The 20,309-nt window shown below is 38.1% G+C and overlaps 1 protein-coding gene across 9 annotated transcripts in view; it reads left to right on the top strand.

Moving 5' to 3' along the window:
- The window catches only part of sema6a (sema domain, transmembrane domain (TM), and cytoplasmic domain, (semaphorin) 6A), a 304,997-nt gene that overhangs the window by 231,872 nt on the left and 52,816 nt on the right, over positions 1-20,309 (top strand). For 4 of the 9 annotated variants that reach the window (XM_062025531.1, XM_062025533.1, XM_062025527.1 and 1 more), the window contains exons 17-18: positions 12,329-12,387; positions 17,959-17,979. In XM_062025531.1, the coding sequence (XP_061881515.1) occupies positions 12,329-12,387; positions 17,959-17,979 (80 nt within the window). Of the gene's footprint in view, positions 1-12,328; positions 12,388-17,958; positions 17,980-18,188; positions 18,210-20,309 lie in introns of all 9 variants that reach the window. The other 5 variants (XM_062025528.1, XM_062025525.1, XM_062025526.1 and 2 more) reach the window with 2 other exon arrangements.

The following is a 20,309-nucleotide window of genomic DNA, read 5'->3' as shown; positions in this document are numbered from 1 at the left end:
GCAGACGCGCTAGCCGGCGCTAGCCGCCGACCGCATCGATGATCGGGTGAAGTCCTTCGTCGCGCCGTCGATCGCTGGAATGCAGGTGAGCACGGGTGTTGATGAGCAGATGAGGGCTGGCGTAGGTGGATAGCTAATGTTTTTAGCATAGCTCTGTGAGGTCCCGTAGCTAAGTTAGCTTCAATGGCATCGTTAGCAACAGCATTGTTAAGCTTCGCCAGGCTGGAAAGCATTAACCGTGTAGTTACAGGTCCAGGGTTTAATAGTATTGTTGATCTTCTGTCTATCCTTCCAGTCAGGGGCTTATTTATTTTGTTTCTATCTGCAGTTAAGCCCGATGCTATCACGTTAGCTCCGTAGCTAAAGTGCTTCACCGATGTATTGTCGTGAAGATAAAAGTCACTGTGAATGTCCATTTCGCGTTCTCGACTCTCATTTTCAAGAGGATATAGTATCCGAGGTGGTTTAAAATACATATCCGTGATCCACAATAGAAAAAGGAGAAAGTGGGGAATCCAATGAGACCTTGTACCTAAGTTACGGTCAGAGCGAAAAAAGAAAGTCCTGCACTGCACTCTAGTCCTTCACTCTCACGTTCCTCATCCACAAATCTTTAATCCTCGCTCAAATTAATGGGGTAATCATCGCTTTCTCGGTCCGAATCGCTCTCGCTGCTGGTGTAAACAATGGGGAAATGTGAGGAGCCCTTCAACCTGCGACGTCACGCTACTTCCGGTACAGGCAAGGCTTTTTTTATCAGCGACCAAAAGTTGCGAACTTTATCGTCGATGTTCTCTACTAAATCCTTTCAGCAAAAATATGGCAATATCGCGAAATGATCAAGTATGACACATAAAATGGATCTGCTATCCCCGTTTAAATAAGAAAATTTCATTTCAGTAGGCCTTTAAACCAATGTGGGTGGCACTTGGAGCAGGTGGGTAAAGTGTCTTGCCCAAGGACACAACGGCAGTGACTAGGATGGCAAAAGCTGGGATCTAACCTGGCCACTCTACCAAGCTATACCGCCCATTGAATGGCAATTAAATGGGCCGTGACCGTCAATTCTGGAAACAAATCTGAACTTACTAAAATGGGATGGTTGTGTCATAAATGTTCTATATTTAATAGATTATTGAGGAAAATTCATGCTAAGAAAGTAGGTTGAAGTTTTGGAAAAATCGATCTGTCCTGGGTGAACTCTCATCTCTCGCTCCAGCTCCTCACAAGTGGTGCATGTAATGGATGGATGGAAATCCTTTAAAATTCATAGGAGAAAGAAAGTTACAGTTGGAACAAATATTTCATAACCGACCTCCATTTTAGGCTTAACGAGTATGTTGGTCTGGTGAATTTGAAGGTAATGCTTGCAGGAGTGAAAGGCCATACAAATGTTTTACAAGTTTTTTTCCAGTCCAACGGTCCACTTTCTCTGCGATGCCTTGTAGCCTTCATCTGCGGATTTGACATGTCGCTGAGCTTTCTAATTTTATGGTGTGTAAGTGCAATTTCCCTCAGCCGCAAAGGCTATTGGAGGGCCGAATGGAAGAAAATACCGTACGCTGCCCAATCGGGGGTTGGCTGCTTAGCCTCGGCAACACTTGATGGTCATGCTGGGTATAATATTGTGGTCGTAGCTTGGACACAGAGCCTGACTATACTCTCTGAGCAAACAGCATATGGAGCTTTATGGTTGGGGAAAAAGAACATCTTACACATCAAGTCATAACAAAAGGACTGGCACTGAATGTTTGTTTGCGTGCCAGCTTTACCATAAGTCACACCTACCCTGTTACAGTGGAACCTCAATTTACAAACTCAATTGGTACTAGCACATGGTTTGCTAACTGAAAGTTTCCAATAGTGAAGCAGAGTTCCCCATAAGGAACTCTCTAAACCAGGGGTGTCAAACTCATTTTAGATCGGGGGCCACATGGAGAAAAATCTACTCCCAAATGGGCCGGACTAGTAAAATCACGGCACGATCACTTAAAAATAAAGACAACTTCAGATTGTTTTCTTTGTTTAAAAATAGAACAAGCACATTCTGAAATTGTACAAATTATAATGTTGTTGTTGTTGTTTTTACAATAACCTGTTGCGGTTAATAGTATATATACTTTATTTGTCGTTATTTATATTTTCTGAATAAATGTACATCAATCAACTCATTGGTGTTAATTTTCAATCTATCAAGATTAAAAAACTATATCAAAATCAAATTACAGTACGTTATTTATGTAGCTGGATCATTTTCTTCGACTGATGTACTAAAACATCATGTGGTTTGTTTTGTACATATGTAGCATCATCTACAAAGATACAAAGAATTGCTATTGCGACATCCAGTGGACACATTTAGTGGACACATTTAGAACAGCAGTTTCTTTCATTGAAAAATTTCAGGTTAATTTTTATACTTAGCAAATTCATCCCCCGGGCCAGATAAAACCTGTTCGCGGGCCTGATCCGGCCCTCGGGCCGTACCTTTGACACCCCTGATCTAAACAATAATAATTGGTTCAAGCCTTGACAAAACTGCACACTTTGAAGACACTATAATGTGTATATATATATATATATATATATATATATATATATATATATATATATATATATATATATATATATATATATATATATATATATATATATATGTATATATCTATATATAGATCTATATATATATATATATATATATATATATATATATATATATATATATATATATATATATATATATATATATATATATATATAGATATATATATATATGTATGTATCTATATATATAGATCTATATATATATATAGATATATATATCTATATATATATAGATCTATATATATAGATACATATATATAGATCTATATCTATATAGATATGTATATATATATATATATAGATCTATATATATATAGATATATATATATATTTATATATATATGTATATATTATCAAACCAACATAACAAGGGGGTAATGGCTCGACAATCTCTTTTTTAACCGAACAATACAACAACATAACAGTAAGCCTATATGTCAATACAAACATGAGAAGTATTGCTGGTGCGTTCCAAAACTTTAACCACCATGTTGCTACAATAAAAAACAAGAAAGGAAAATCATTTTACCTGAATATGTGCACCATTGTTGAACACTCTGGGAGTGTCGGAGTAATAAACTGGCAGCGGCTTCACGTAGTCACCGCTTGCGTTAGCACAAACTGGATAGGATAGGATAGGCTTTTATTCATCCCACAATGGCGACATTTTGTGGTTGCAGTGTAGATACAGAAAGGCCACACAAATAAGGTAAAACACATGAAAACAAGAGGGAAACATCAGAGAACAAAATAATATAGACAAAAACACATTAAAAGAGCATATAGCTGATGCAACCATCCAACTACAACGCAACGAAAAACCACAAAAATAGCAATAAACTATACATATTGTGCACATATATGTGCACCATACATAGACAAACATTAAAAAACTAACAAAAAAAGCGACACCATTTCAACATCACATACACAGCGGTGGCCTTTGTAGTACTCCACACCATCGTCTGCTAAGGTGGAGGTCAGCACCGCCAGAGACAGGAACAGACCCAACAAAGTAACCCAAGAGAGCTTACTCTGTCCTAGGTTGCCCACTCACTCTCGGCCAATGTAAAGTCCGCACGGATGAGTGGGAATCTGTCCAATACAGGCTCATCCAGCCAGGACCCCGTCTTGTCCATTCAATGCTCAAAAGCAAGCTCCTCTCCCCCGGTCTCTCCACGCGGACTCTGGTGTGGCAGAGAGCCAGCAGCTACTAGCATTGTGAGGCGATCCTTCACCTGCTTGTGTCCCGGTAGTGCCTTCTTCTTCGCTATAATAAAGGTCCACTGTGGCATCTTTTTCGGTCTCATCAAAATTAAAGACTTGCTGCAGAAAAAAAACCCCTTCACTGATATAGTCCTTGAACTGAAGGGTCCGCAAGCCAGAGGCTAGCTCAAACCAGTTGTCTGGCAACCCGAAGCTATACAGCGAGACTGTGAGAGTTTGTACACATGCAAAGCATTTCTGATCACACAAAGTGATCTCTAAAACAGGCTGACACAGCTCTGATCGGTGCAAGGTGCGACAATTGTGGAGGTAACACGTCAGAAGTGCCACTCGCCGTCAATGCACTTTGAAGTGTCGTGCTCGTGTATACAGGGAATACTTGCCAACCCTCCTGAATTTTCCGGGAGACTCCCGAATTTCAGTGCCTCTCCCAAAAATCTCCCAGGACAACCATTCTCCCGAATTTCTCCCGATTTCCAGCCGGACTTAAGGCACGCCCCCTCCAGGTCCGTGCGGACCTGAGTGAGGACAGCCTGTCGTCACATCCGCTTGGCCAACCAAAAAGTAACCACAGAACACTAGTGTTCTGTGGTTACTTTTTGGTTGGCCAACGGTTTACGTTGTATTGCGCACCCTGACGGCAAGTGTGGGAGTCGGTTCTGAAGTATGAAGTAAAGAGACGTAACTTCGTCACCTCGCCTGGTTATTGACTCCAACCCAGCATATTACACTGCTCCTTCAAAGGCTGTGCTACTGGCTGCAAAGCATTGCACTTTCAAATACAACAATGAGTAGAGATGAGTGTTATGTGTGTATATGTGTAAATAAATGAACACTGAAATTCAAGTATTTATTTTATTTATATGTGTATATATATATACATAAGAAATACTTACATTTCAGTGAATTCTAGCTATAAATATACTCCTCCCCCTTAACCCCAGCCCCGCCCACCTCAACCCCCCTAAATCTCCCGAATTTGGAGGTCTCAAAGTTGGCAAGTATGATACAGGGTGTAAACAGGATGTGATGTAGGGGCCCCTGCCTCTACAAAATGGCCGTACCCGAGTGTACAGGAAGTGATGTAATCAAAATGACAGCCCCCGATGGCTTCAAGCGGCATGCAAAATGAATGAATGAATGAAGCGTTCGTACACCGAGACATGGTTCGCACACAGAGGCCTATTTGGTGCCATGTAAAGGTTTCATAAACCGAAAAGGTCGCCAATAGAGGCGTTCGTAAATTGAGGTTCCACCGTATTGTTTTGCAAAGCAGAGCCAAGGAAATACTCTGATTTATTGTCTTAGAGCCCATATGATCTACAGTATCTATTTCTACAGGGTAGGGAAGGCAGTTCAGTGCAAGACAGCAGCCTCCGTTTTTTTAAAGCACACCAACACCAAGAAGCACTCTTTGTCATACACAGGTGTCATCATTCTGTCTCCGTGTGCAAGCCCTGACCCGACCCCGCTATACTGTAGGTGTTTTTTCAGCATGAACCCACTGACCAGCTGTCAGTAATGGCACATTGTACAGCGTCTCACCTCTCTTCTTCCCTTTCTCTGTTAGTCTGCAATGTGTTCACACAAGAATTTAGTAAGAAATCACAAAATATTGGAAACTATTTTTAAAATATTGGACAGAAAAGCCTACAAAACTGCAATATTTTGCCATGTGTTATCAATTTTGTTTCTTTTTATATTACCGTATTTTTCGGAGTATAAGTCGCACCGGCCGAAAATGCATAATAAAGAAGGAAAAAAACATATATAAGTCGCACTGGAGTATAAGTCGCATTTTTTGGGGAAATTTATTTGATAAAACCCAACACCAAGAATAGACATTTGAAAGGCAATTTAAAATAAATAAAGAATAGTGAACAACAGGCTGAATAAGTGTACGTTATATGACGCATAAATAACCAACTGAGAACGTGCCTGGTATGTTAACGTAACATAGTATGGTAAGAGTCTTTCAAATAACTATAACATATAGAACATGCTATACGTTTACCAAACAATCTGTCACTCCTAATCGCTAAATCCGATGAAATCTTATACGTCTAGTCTCTTACGTGAATGAGCTAAATAATATTATTTCATATTTTACGGTAATGTGTTAATAATTTCACACATAAGTCGCTCCTGAGTATAAGTCGCACCCCCGGCCAAACTATGAAAAAAACTGCGACTTATAGTCCGAAAAATACGGTAGTTGTTTCAAAGTAGTTGGTTTATTCTTATATTATTTTTGAATCATGCATTATATTTAAATATATATATATATACATCTATATATATATAGATATATATATATATATACATGTATGTATATATATATATATATATATATATATTAGGGTTGTACGGTATACAGGTATTAGTATAGTACCGCGATACTAATGAATAATTTTCTGTACGATACCGTCTCTGAAACGTACCAGTCACACACACACACACACACACCCCCCCCCCCCCCCCCCCCCTCCCGCGTCGAAGTCACGTCGTAACATTGCTGGTTTTACGAGTAGACGAGCATGTTCGGCGGCACACAATCACGGAGTACTTACAAGCAGACACAGTGTCTAGACAGAAAAGGGGGAAATGGACACATTTTGGTGTACAAACTAACGATAAAGGTGAAGTTATAACACTGAAACGCCCTCAGGAAGAGGTGCTTTAAGACATGGCTAGCTAGCTAGCGGCCAACGTCCATCCGCCACCTGCAGTGTTTTAGCTACTTCTAAATCACTAATCCTCGCCTCCATGGCGACAAATAAAGTAAGTTTCTTACAAGTATCATCCCTGCAGGACGAGGAATAGCTAAACATGTTTCACCACACCGTAGCTCACCGGCATCAAAATGTAAACAAATGCCATTGGTGGATCTGCACTTGACATCCACTGTAATGATACCAAGTACAGGCATGTATCTAGTCGATACTACTATGATTACGTCAATATTTTTTGGCATCAAAACCTCTTCTTTCGTTTAAAAAAAATGTATATTATGTTAACAAAATCAGGAAACATGTCCCTGGACACATGAGGACTTTAATATATTACCAATATATGATCCTGTAACTACTTGGTATCGGATTGATACCCACATTTGTGGTATCATCCAAAACTAATGTAAAGTATCAAACAACAGAAGAATACGTGATTATTACATTTTAACAGAAGTGTAGATTAAACATGTTAACAGAGAAAGTTAGCAGATATTAACCGTAAATGAACAAGTAGATTAATAATTAATTTTCTTCCGCTTGTCCTTAATAATGTTGACAAAATAATAGAATAATAAATGACACAATATGTTACTGCATACGTCAGCAGACTAATTAGGAGTCTTTGTTTGTTTACCTACTACTAAAAGACAAGTTGTCTTGTATATTGACATTGTATTTAAGGACTTAACTGCAATAAGAAACATATGTTTAAAGTACCTTGAGATTTTTTGTTAAAATAAAAAGCCAATAATGCAATTGTTTTGTGGTCCCTTTTATTTAGAAAAGTACCAAAATAATTGTAGTACCAATACCGATACCAAAATATTGTTATCGTTACAACACTAATATATATATATGTATGTATTACACACATCACTGCACAAAAACAAGACACATTTCAGAAGTTGTTATTAAAAAAACAATTTTGAACAGTATCTTGTATTCAAGTTAATTGAAAAGGAAACTCATTTGTTAGCAGAAATCATATAAAATCAAGTAATGAAACATATTAAAAAAACAGATTTTACAGCCATTTTCTACCTTCATTTATTTCTTGTTTCCCCCCACATTTTCTGGGTTGCATGCCTCTTATCCTTTTTTTTTGGCATGTTAGTGATGCCTCTATATAAGCAGCTTGGACTGCTCTGCAATATGGCCCCCAGTCACCCACCCGCCCACTCTTCCGTTGGTCCATTCATATGATTTGACAATTGCAATTATGCAAACTAGATGCATGACTCACTGTCCTCTACAAATCAGCACATCAGGCTTTGTCTGCTAATTGAATTCCATGTAAATGTGGTGAGTAAAGGTGATTGTATCGTAAATGAGAACCATGAATCAGAATGGGCTTCTCTATATTTTGCATTCCTATGTTGCACTGTTTGCCAATGAAGATTCTGCTTGCCAATTACCTTTTGCTATGAATAATTAACACAAATACACCTAATATAATGCCTGCTTTTAGCAACCTAATTCCTTCCTGCGCTACTACAACACGTCTCACATGCAAATCACCTGTGAGTCGGTGTTAGTGCCTCCTTTAATGTACACTGCAGATTGATTTAAATATGCAGGATCTTAACCCCCAGCTGAACTGTCTGCTCTGCTGAGCAAGTTGCCGTCACGGGACTCTTTGACACGAGCATTCACGCTGTAGTTGGTTCACTTTCGCGTGTGCCACATCACGGTCAGATTTTGAGGGTGTGGTCTGGGTGTTGGTTATCACATCCAGCAGGTGGCGCTCAACAGAATAACTGTGTTAATTCTCTTCTCGAATGGTGATATAATGAAACAATTTACCGTAATTTCCAGACTATAAGCCGCTACTTTTCCCCCTCGTTCTGGTCCCTGCGGCTTATACAAGGGTGCGGCTTATTTACGGCCTGTTCTTCTCCGACACCGACGAAGAGGATTTCGGTGGTTTTAGTACGCAGGAGGAAGACGATGACACAATGATTAAAGACGGACTTTTCATATACCGGTAGGCTGGTTATTTTGATAACATACAGGCGAGCACTTTGTATTACTTTGCACCGTTGTATTATTTGTACTCTGCACGAATGCTGTTCGCCATGTCAAAGATGTGAATGTTTGATTGAATGATTGAAAGATTTATTGTTAATAAATGGGACGCTTTGCGTTCCCAAACAGTCATCTCTGTCCCGACAATCCCCTCCGTGGTAGCAGGAACCCCTATATACTACGGTAATTACACATCAAAACCCTGCGGCTTATAGTCGGGTGCGGCTTATATATGGAGCAATCTGTATTTTCCCCTAAATTTAGCTGGTGCGGCTTATAGTCAGGTGCGGCTTATAGTCCGGAAATTACGGTACGTTTAAATACAAGTGGTATAGCGCTGTTTTAGTTTGTTCCTGTTTGACTGCGTTCCTGCCAACTCTCCTTGTCCCTTCACAGCTGTGAGAGCCAGCAAACCTTCTGAAGTTGCCTTATATTTAAGTTTAGGGCACATTTTAATACCAAACCAAAGAAGCGCACAAATATAATTTTTTTTTATAAAAAAAAAAAAAGATGAAACTGAGATACTTTATATGCTTTTTATTCGGCAGCAACACAATAATTATGCTCCATAAATTCTGCCTGGCAACACATGGCTGGTTATTCTTTTTTTCTGGTGGCACTGTCCAGGAAAAAATCAGTGAACATTGTTTTTATTACATTTTTACTGGGTTTGTTATAGGGTTGTATGTTATACCGTTATTAGTATAGTACCGCGATACTAATTAATCATTTTCTGTACTACACCACCTCTGAAAAGTACCTCTCCGTCCCACCCCCCACCCTCCACCCCCTACTTGGTATCGGATCGATACCCAAATTCGTGGCATCGTCCAAAACTAATGGAAAGTATGAAACAAAAGAAGAATAAGTAATTGTTACATTTTAACAGAAGTGTAGATAGAACTTTTTAAAAAAGAAAGTAAGCAGATATTAACAGTAAATGAACAAGTAGATTAATATTTCATTTTTTTACCACTTGTCCTGAATAATGTTGACAAAATAATAGAATGATAAATGACACAATATATTATTGCATATGTCAGCACCTAAATTCATAGCCTTTGTTTGTTTACTTACTACTAAAAGACAAGTTGTCTTGTATGTTCACTATTTTATTTAAGGACAAACTTGCAATAAGAAACAAATGTTTAATGTACCCTAAGATTATTTGTTTAAGTAAAGCCAATAATGCAATTTTTTGTGGTCCTCTTTCTTTAGAAAAGTACCGAAAAGTATAGAAATAATTGTTGGTACCGGTACCAAAATATTGGTATCGGGATAACACTAGGTTGTTCTAAAACATATAGACCCATATTTCATATGAAATTGGTTTATATTAGTTTTACGTTTTTGGGGGGGTAAAAAGGAAAATGTTACATATAATGTGTCATTATTCTTTTTCAATGAAAAAAAACACGAATTCCATTAGTTGGAGAGCCTCACAAATTCTACTTAGCAACAAATTACTTCACACATTTGCGTTTTCCACAATGCCACCAACCCTATACAGAATGATGTCATATGTTGTATATATTTGTTGGGCTTTTGGTTAAATATCATAACTAGGGAAAAACATAAAAATGCAATTTTATTTGCATTATCATCTAGAATCTCCAAATTTGAGGATGTGTTTTTTTTTAAAAAGACAAAAGGTTATTTCAGTTTTCAGTTCCAGTTTCAGTTTCAGTTTATTTCGAACTTGCATACGATACAATGTAATGCATCACACATTTCCAGTTGTTTCATTACAGCACGTCCGAAAAGGAGTTGGAAGAAGCAGAACTTATTTAATCCTAACCCTTTTCATTTTATAGCACTGTAACTTTTATAGCACTGTTCACTGTTCTGTAACAGAACAGTGAACAAATAAATAATAAATAAATAATATAACAGTAAGTAAACAAATATTAAATACATAAATAATATTTGTATCGAGAAAAAAAAAGGGCAAGATGTTCATCATAATTCTTGTTTTGTGTACTTTGTGAACACTTGTAGTTTGAACACTCTCTTAAACTGAATCATATTGGTGCTTTGTTTGATTTCTTTGATTAATCCGTTCCATAATTTAATTCACATAGTGATATACTATAGCAGGGGTGTCCAAACTTTTTCCACCGAGGGCCGCACACTGAAATATCAAAGTAAGCGGGGGCCATTTTGATATTGTTTATTTTAAAAACCAATACAATATATGTATTAAAAAATGTAGGCCCTTCTTTAAACAAAACGGCTTAGTTTTTTATATGGCAGACACTAAATATTTTCCCCAAAAAATATTCCAAAGTGGAATATTTAATGTGACGTAATTGGAGCTTTGAATAGGTCAATAATTCATAATGACATTGATTTTGATTCATTATTATTTTTTAAAGAAAGAAACAGCCTGCATGGCAGCTTTGTGTTATTAGAGTAAACATTGCAACATGTTCTTGTTACATTTCACTTGTTTGCTCTTTTATACTACTTTTTGTGTTTTTTATTTTTTTTAATCGTATTTTTAGAATGCGCTGCGGGGCCGTTAAAAAATTACCTGCGGGCCGCAATTGGCCCACGAGCCGCACTTCGGACATCCATGTACTAAAGGTTTTAAGTGTTGTACGAGCATACAAATGTTTTAAATGAGATTTTCCTCTAAGATTTTATTTCTCCTCTTTTGTTGAGAAGAATTGTTGTACATTCTTGGGTAGCAGGTTATAGTTTATTTGTAAAAAAAATTATAATAATAATAAAAATTGGGAGATTTTTTGCATCTAAATGAGTGTGCCCTACAAATTCTACCTAGCCACAAGCGCCTCCAAATCTGCCTTTTTGTTTTGTTTTCTTTTATATAGCGCCACCAGTTCTGTCCAAGAAAAAGTCTTCAAATGAGGCGCCTAAGCTCCGAGGGGGCTCGGGGTTTACAGTAACTGTGAGGAAATGTGCCGTACTAAATACAAAAGCTGGCACTGCATTTCGGTTGAGAAATGCTAGTGTGTCTAAATTGTTATTATGGTTACAAAAAGTAAATGGTAAATGCCACAAACAGAGTGTAGTTGCTTATCCTCCTAGAACAGTGCTTTTCTTTGTAAGGCTTACACATTTTCATAGAAAAAAAAAGATTGTGGTGGTTGATGCAATTTTATGAGGGTTTGAGAAAAGTATCTTCATGCTGTAATTGTAACCAGTGGTGGGTGAGCGAGATGAGAGGCGGGGAGGCTGTCATGCGTGACCGCGATCCTGCTTGACAGTTGGTCCGCTCTGTTTCACAGATCTGCTGCCTGCTTGGTGGTCTTTCAAGCTGAAAACAGGTCTCTGTGCAGATTGTGTAGCAGAAAATAGCATCTCCAAAACTCTCTCACCCTGTGTGCCATGTGATGGCTCTCGCAGGGGCCTGGTTTCACCTCAGCGCTCCAAGCTTGACCCATGTGATTGGGAGTTGTAGGAGAAATAGGGGAAAGGTCTGGTGGAATAGTCATTGCACTAAAATAACATATAAATCTGTTGGTACCACCAGAATCATTGCCAGTTATGGATTTTTCTCCCTGCTTTATGACCTCTGTCTAGAGACCTTCAGGGTGCCTTCTAGGTTTTCTTTTAATGACGTTCCAGTTGAAGGCCTCCTTGCGGGCTCGTTCTTAGAAATACGCCCCTGTCAGAGGGATGCTTTTTGTTGTTTTCCTGAAGCCATGTGACTCGGTTCGACGCGCCGGCTTTGGCCCGCTTCCCGCCGCTGACCATGATGTCTCTGTTCCCTGCAGATCGGCCTTTGAGCAGGACGTGGAGCATGGTAACACAGATGGCCTGGGAGACTGCCAAAGTAAGCAGGCCCTTTTCGCTCGCATCTTTCCTTCTTCACTACCATCCCGTAACACACACACACACATACCACCATCTCTCTCTGCTAACTCTCTCCACAATCTTTGCTGCTGTCACCTTTTTCCTCCCCCCATCTGTTCCGCCCTCACAATCTTCTCTTTCAGCATCTTCCATCCATCTGCCCCATTCGCCTCTCCTTCCCTCCTGCATCTTTGCTCCCCTCGGTCAGTGGAGTTCTGTGTCCTGTGGCGCAAAGACTGTCTTCCTTCTTGCAAACTGTCACACAAACAGTCAGTGCCACAGTGGGAAAAGGACTTTGCTTGTGTGCAGTCACACATTTTCGAGTACAAAACAGGCCTCAGAACTCTCAACCCAATTAGTCAGCCTCCAACACCTTACACATTGTATACATCAGTGTTTTTCACCCACTGTGCCGTCAGAAACAGTCTGGTGTGCCGTGGGAGATCATCTAAGTTCTCCTATTTGGGTTAAAAATATTTTTTGCAAACCAGTAATTATAGTCTGCAAATTATGTGTTGTTGTTGAGTGTCGGTGCTGTCTAGAGCTCGGCAGAGTAACCGTGTAATACTCTTCCATATCAGTAGGTGGCAGCCGGTAGCTAATTGCTTTGTAGATGTCGGAAACAGCGGGAGGCAATGTGCAGGTAAAAAGGTGTCTAATGCTTAAACACAAAATAAACAAACGCGAGTGCCCCTAAGAAAAGCCATTGAAGCGTAGGGAAGGCTATGCAGAACGAAACTAAAACTGAACTGGCTACAAAGTAAACAAAGACAGAATGCTGGACGACAGCAAAGACTTACTGTGGAGCAAAGACGCCGTCCACAATGTACATCCGAACATGACATGACAATCAACAATGTCCCCACAAAGAAGGATGAAAACAACTGAAATATTCTTGATTGCTAAAACAAAGTAGAGATGCGGGAAATATCGCTCAAAGGAAGACATGAAACTGCTACAGGAAAATACCAAAAAAAGAGAAAAAGCCACCAAAATAGGAGCGCAAGACAAGAACTAAAACACTACACACAGGAAAACAGCAAAAAAGTCAAAATAAGTCACGGCGTGATGTGACAGGTCCTGACAGTACACCTACTTTGAGACTAGAGTTATAGTGATGCATGCTTGGTTATGGTTTAAAGTAGGGATGTCCGATAATGGCTTTTTTGCCGATATCCGATATTCCGATATTCTCCAACTCTTAATTACCGATACCGATATCAACCGATACCGATATATACAGTCGTGGAATTAACACATTATTATGCCTAATTTGGACAACCAGGTATGGTGAAGATAAGGTCCTTTTTAAAAAAAATTATAGCATAAAATAAGATAAATAAATTAAAAACATTTTCTTGAATAAAAAAGAAAGTAAAACAATATAAAAACAGTTACATAGAAATTAGTAATTAATGAAAATGACTAAAATTAACTGTTAAAGGTTAGTACTATTAGTGAACCAGCAGCACGCACAATCATGTGTGCTTACGGACTGTATCCCTTGCAGACTGTATTGATATATATTGATGTATAATGTAGGAACCAGAATATTAATAACAGAAAGAAACAACCCTTTTGTGTGAATGAGTGTATATAGGGGAGGAAGGTTTTTTGGGTTGGTGCACTAATTGTAAGTGTATCTTGTGTTTTTTATGTTGATTTAATAAAAAATAAAACAAATAAAAATATTATTATTATTTTTTTTTTTTTTTTTAAAAACTGATACCGATAACAAAAAAAACGATACCGATAATTTACGATATTACATTTTAAAGTATTTATCGGCCGATAATATCGGCAGGCCGATATTATCGGCAGGCCGATATTATCGGCAGGCCGATATTATCGGACATCTCTAGTTTAAAGTCATATCCAACAAACGACTTTTTACTGTCAACTGAGTTTCGTTTTTTAATTATGTCTGCTAGTGGTGTGCCTCTGGATTTTTTTCAACGCAAAAAAATGTGCCTTGGCTCAAAAAAGGTTGAAAAACACTGGTATGCATGACCCTTTGCTGTCCAGTTTGGCTCGACCTGTCAGCTGCTATACTTTTGTTATTATTCAATGTGTTCTCATTAGAATTCAATAGAAAATCACACACAAAGTGAAGCAAGGTCGTAAATGGACATTTTAGATGAAGGTTTGGGAAAGCTCAATCCCTGCAGTGACACACTCCCCCAAAAAGTTGTCTCACCACAAAACACTCCATAAACATGGTGGACATGAAACAAAAAAAAGTTAACTGTAATTTGAAAGTGGTTAAGGCATCTACGTCATTTGGAACATTGCGATAGCTTAGCCTTATTTGAGCAGGGAACCATATTTGGTAACACAAGTAACTGAAAATAATGAGGATAATCAGCATTGAAAAGTTAACAGGTTACTCTTCTAACCGTTGAGAAGTAAAGTAGTTCATTTTGCCTTCAAGCATATCTCAAGTTTGCTCAGCAGGTTTGAAAAAAACTAATTTCTTTATTTTTCTTAAGCTGCCTCCCCTTAAAGTGCATCCCTATTAAAAAATGGATTACCAGGATTCCTAGAAATGGGACTAAAGATTGTGTTTCATTAACATGTCCCGAGGGATAGGGATAATTTCACTAAAGGGGACCTATGATGGTTTTAATGTACATTTAAACACTTCCTTGTGGTCTAGCTCAGGGGTCTGTAACGTTTTTGAGGCCAAGAACCCCCAAACTGATGGAGAGATGCAGCGGGGACCCCTCACTTATATTTGAAACTCAAAAATGTGAAGATCGTGTAAAAGTCCATTCATTTCAGCAATTGACCTTCAAATGTAAAACTAGTATGTGATATAAAGGTATTACATACACAGTGAAATATGTCAACCTTGTATTTGTTATTGTTATTATAAATACACTATATTGCCAAAAATATTTGGCCACCCTTCCAAATGATCAGAATCAGGTGTCCTAATCACTTGGCCTGGTGGATGACAGGGTCTGGTGTGGATTAACTTGACTGGCCTGCACAGAGTCCTGACCTGAACCCGATAGAACACCTTTGAGATGAATTAGAACGGAGAGTGAGAGCCAGTCCTTCTCGACCAACATCAGTGTGTGACCTCACCGATGCGCTTTTGGAAGATAGGTCGAAAATTTCTATAAACACACTCCGCAACCTTGTGGACAGCCTTCCCAGAAGAGTTGAAGCTGTAATAGCTGCAAAAGGTGGACCGACATCATATTGAACCCTATGGGTTAGGAATGGGATGGCACTTCAAGTTCATATGTGAGTCAAGGCAGGTGGCCAAATACTTTTGGCAATATAGTGTAGCTTTCTTAAATGCTAAGATTTTTGGCGTGCCGCCCATGTGGTCACCTATCAGCCCCCTCTCATGTCTACCTCTTTGGACGGATTGCCTGTTAACAAATCTAGTTGTACTTTTAAGTGCAATGACAGATAACGTCATCTTGTATTATTATAATATTATACTGTATAATTATTTATTTACGTTTATATTTCAAACATGCAAGGCACGGTAAGAAGGGTGGCCATGTCACTGCTATTTATTAACTCATTTTAGTGTGTATTTAAATTGATTTAAATGTATGGAAAAATTGCATATAGAATATAAATAAAAACATTACAAAAATACATAAAATAAAACAAATCAAACAATGACTTCGCGACTCCCCTGCAGTACCTCTGTGGACCCCCGAGGGGGTTGTGGATCCATGTTGAAGACCTCTGGCCTCGATAATATTTGTAGTATATGTTTGTAAATTTTGCTCTACATTCACATTTATAACTTACTTTCTGTGTATGTCTGCAAGATGTTTTTTTGTACACTGCAAAAACTCAGTGTTCAGAAACAAGAAAAAAAAAGAAAAAAATGAGGGGTATTTTATTTGAACTAAGCAAAATTATCTGCCAATAGAACAAGAAAATTTGGCTTGTCAAGACTTTCCAAAACACATAAAATTAGCTAACCCCAATGAACCCAAAAATACCTTAAAATAAGTATATTCTCACTAATGACAACTGTACTACTATACGAGCACGTATGTTCTATTGTTTCATTGAAAATAAAACAGCAAAGTCCATTTGGCTGTCATCAGTTTTAATATGAGACACAATTGTGTCAAAGTCATGATTTTTATTTTCATGCTTGAAATAAGACATTATTACTTTAAAAAAGTAGTTTTATAATTGTGAGTGTTGATGACACAGCTTTGCAACAGTTGATATTCTAGTTTCAAGCATGTTTTACTCAATATAGGTCATAAAATCTCAGCAACAAGCTGTAATATCTTACTGAGATCTTTTAGGACCAACACACTTAAAACAAGTAAAACACTCTAACATAAAATCTGCTTAGTGACAAGAATTATCTTATCTGACAGAAAATAAGCAAATATCACCCTTATTTGAGATATTTAATCTTACTTAGATTTCAGTTTTTGCAGTGTAAAGGCGATCCCTATAGAGCAGTGGTCCCCAACCTTTTTGTAGCTGCGGGGGTCAACGCTTGAAAATGTGTCCCATGGACCAATGGGGGGTGTAAGGTTGGGGGGGAATTTTTTTATTTTATTTTTATTTTTTTCTCATAAAGAAATACAATCATGTGTGCTTACGGACTGTATCCCTGCAGACTGTATTGATTTATATTGATATATAATGTATATATTGTGTTTTTTATGTTGATTTAATTTTAAAAATATATATATATATTATTTATTTATTTTTATTTTTTTTATTTCTTGTGCGGCCCGGTACCAATCGGTCCGGTGGTTGGGGACCACTGCTATAGAGGGTAAACGAAACCATGCCCCGTCATCTCCAAAAAGTACACTATTAAATATATATCTTGAAGACAAACGTCAGAGCATATTTTTTTCCAGACTCGGTCCAACATAAACCTCATGAACATTATATAGATTCACCCAGTCAGAACTTTTGGTACACCTGCCCACTTTTCAAAAAGCTGCTTTTGGCAGTATTTATGTCACGGCATATCACACGTCTCTGTAATTATACGCATGCCACAGTTTGATTTAAATAATACTTTATTCTACATTTTTCTTTTGTTTTCTCAAACTAAGCTGGCTTCATACCAGAGCTCCTAACCCTCTGGCTGATAGCTTTTGTAAATGTCTAAATAACTACATTCACCTCACTGTGATATCACAACGTAGCCAGACTGCAAAATCCCACAAACAGATGCATCCAAAACTGCATGCAAGCTCATGCCAAAATGCATGAACCTTATAATTGACTGCTTTGGCATTGTTTAACACAATTATACAACATAGTAACAACTTTTGTATAGGTCCCCTTTAATCTCTTCAGTGCAACTCGTTGAGTCATTTTAAAGTAATCATTGTCAAGGGAGTGAATTTTTTCCCGCTGTAGCTGGGCCATTTGTCATATTGATTTCGACAAAATGAAGTTAGTTTTTTTCCATCATTTCAATCAGTATTTTAAGAGGATGTTGGCAGAACATTGACCATCGAAATAATTACGCAATTGTTTTGTGCCCTTAATTGCATGCAATAACGTACTTTTTCCTTATCCCTTCTACTTTCAGATACCTTTGTGGCACTGAATGGTAAGTGTCCCACATTTACCGTAAAAAGGCAATCAAATAAGAGAGAGCAACATTTTATCCCTTATACACTGTTTAAGTCCAGCCACACCTCTTCATCTCCTGAATGAATTGTTCCTCTCAGGGAAATGAAAACTCCTCCCACCTGTAAAGACGGGGTTATTAACGACCGCAGGTTTAACTGAATTTATGTCATTCCTTCTTTTTGATAGACGTTCCTTCCAGTTATAAAGGTAATGAAACAATCAATCATTGACAACCCATTCATCCCTCCCAGCCCCAACCCCAACTTGTAGAAGCCACCCCCCTTCCTATCTGTGGTCCCGGTAAAGAAATTAGAAATAGGAACATCTTTAATCATGATTCTGATTTTATTAGCTCTATTAGAGCCTGTCATCCCTCTGGCCTTTCATCGTTATCCCCCCTGCAAATGTATCGATTAGCCCTGACCTTTGCATGACTATTCGGATGGATCTGGTTGTTGCTGGGTAAAAGCCTTGATGGCCAAAAACACACATCAACTGTCAACAGAGAGGAGAAAAGAGGTCTGAAAATGATTGCGTACATCTCCCGTCTGATAATGTCATTACCTGTATTAAGAAACAAAACATATTACAAGCAGATATGCAACATGAGAATATGGGCCTGATCTACTAAGAACCAAATACCACACACTAAACAACATGTGAAAACTTTAACATTTCTTGTACGATTAGTGGACGTGTTGTGGGTCACCTACTAAAACAATTGATAACAAGTGGAGAAGTGGTGCAGACCGCCCTATTTAATTGAGGATTTTGTGTGTACTATGCGGCTGTCACCATAGAGACACTCATTTCCCTCCACGTTCATGTTATCATACCTGTGACGTTTTGGTGTGTTTTTATACTGTACATGCAGCAGACAACTATAACATGTACCACTTTTTCTGCGCATTTTAGAAGCAGTCCTACAGTCCGATTTACAGCAACAACTGCGGGTGTGCGCTGGAATGATCCAAGAACAAGAAAATGCATATTGCGAAAAATGTTTTTCCGGAAATAGAATATGTTAAAATTAGGGCTGCGACAACTAATCGATTAAATCGATTAAAATCGATTGTTAAAATAGTTGCCGATTAGTTTAGTCATCGATTCGTTGGATCTATGCTATGCGCATGCGCAGTTTCTTTCTTTATTTTTATTTATTTATTTATTTTTAATAAACCTTTATTTATAAACTGCAACATTTACAAACAGCTGAGAAACAATAATCAAAATAAGTATGGTGCCAGTTTCAATAAAATACTGGATATGATAGAAATGTAGTTTGTCTCTTTTATCCGATTATTAATCGAAGTAATAATCGACAGATTAATCGATTATCAAATTAATCGTTAGTTGCAGCCCTAGTTAAAATATATCTCCCCTAAATGGAAACAATTCTAGCAGACACCAAAATGCATCAATTTAATTAGTTTTATTCAGCCTCTTAAGTCGCCGAGCAGCTATACAATTATAAAATGATATGGTTGAATTACAGTCGTGCTCATAAGTTTACATACCCTGGGAGAATTTATGATCTCTTGGCCATTCTTCAGAGAAAGTGAATGATAACTCAAAAACCTTTCATCCACTCATGCTTAATGGTTGTGTGAAGCTATTTATTGGCAAGCAACTGTGTTTACTCTTTTTAAATCAAAATGACAAAAGAAAGTACCCAAATGACCCTGATGAAAAGTTTACATACCCCAGTGAAAGCCATTTCTGCGCAAATGTCACAAAGTATCCCGCTTACATTACGCCAAACAGCACAGAGACAAGCCTCAAACCTTCTGGAACAAAGTAATTTGGAGTGATGGCTTTCTTCTGGCGACTCGACCATGCAGCCCATTTTTCTTCAAGTGCCTACTTATTGTGCATCTTGAAACAGCCACACCACAATTTTTCAGAGAGTCCTGTATTTCAGCTGAAGTTATTTGTGGATTTTTCTTTGCATCTCGAACAATTTTCCTGGCATTTGTGGCTGAAATCTTTGCTGGTCTACCTGAATCCTTCATTTTCCACTTCTTAATCAGCGTTTGAAAATTGCTGATTGGCATTCTCAATTCCTTGGATATCTTTTTATGCCCCTTTCCTGTTTTATGCAGTTCAATTACCTTTTCTCGCAGATCCTTTGACAATTATTGTGCCTTCCCCATGACTCAGAATCCAGAAACATCTGTGCAGCACTGGATGAAAGATGCAATGGCCCAGAAACTCACTGACCTTTTATACACACACATTAATTAAAAACAAACATGTCACAGGTGAGGATTGGAACCTTGATTAGCCATTCAAACCTGTTTGTGTCAA

Source organism: Entelurus aequoreus, linkage group LG17 (assembly GCF_033978785.1).
Source record: "Entelurus aequoreus isolate RoL-2023_Sb linkage group LG17, RoL_Eaeq_v1.1, whole genome shotgun sequence".
NCBI lineage: Eukaryota > Metazoa > Chordata > Actinopteri > Syngnathiformes > Syngnathidae > Entelurus > Entelurus aequoreus.
This window is presented reverse-complemented; position numbering and strand designations above follow the sequence as displayed.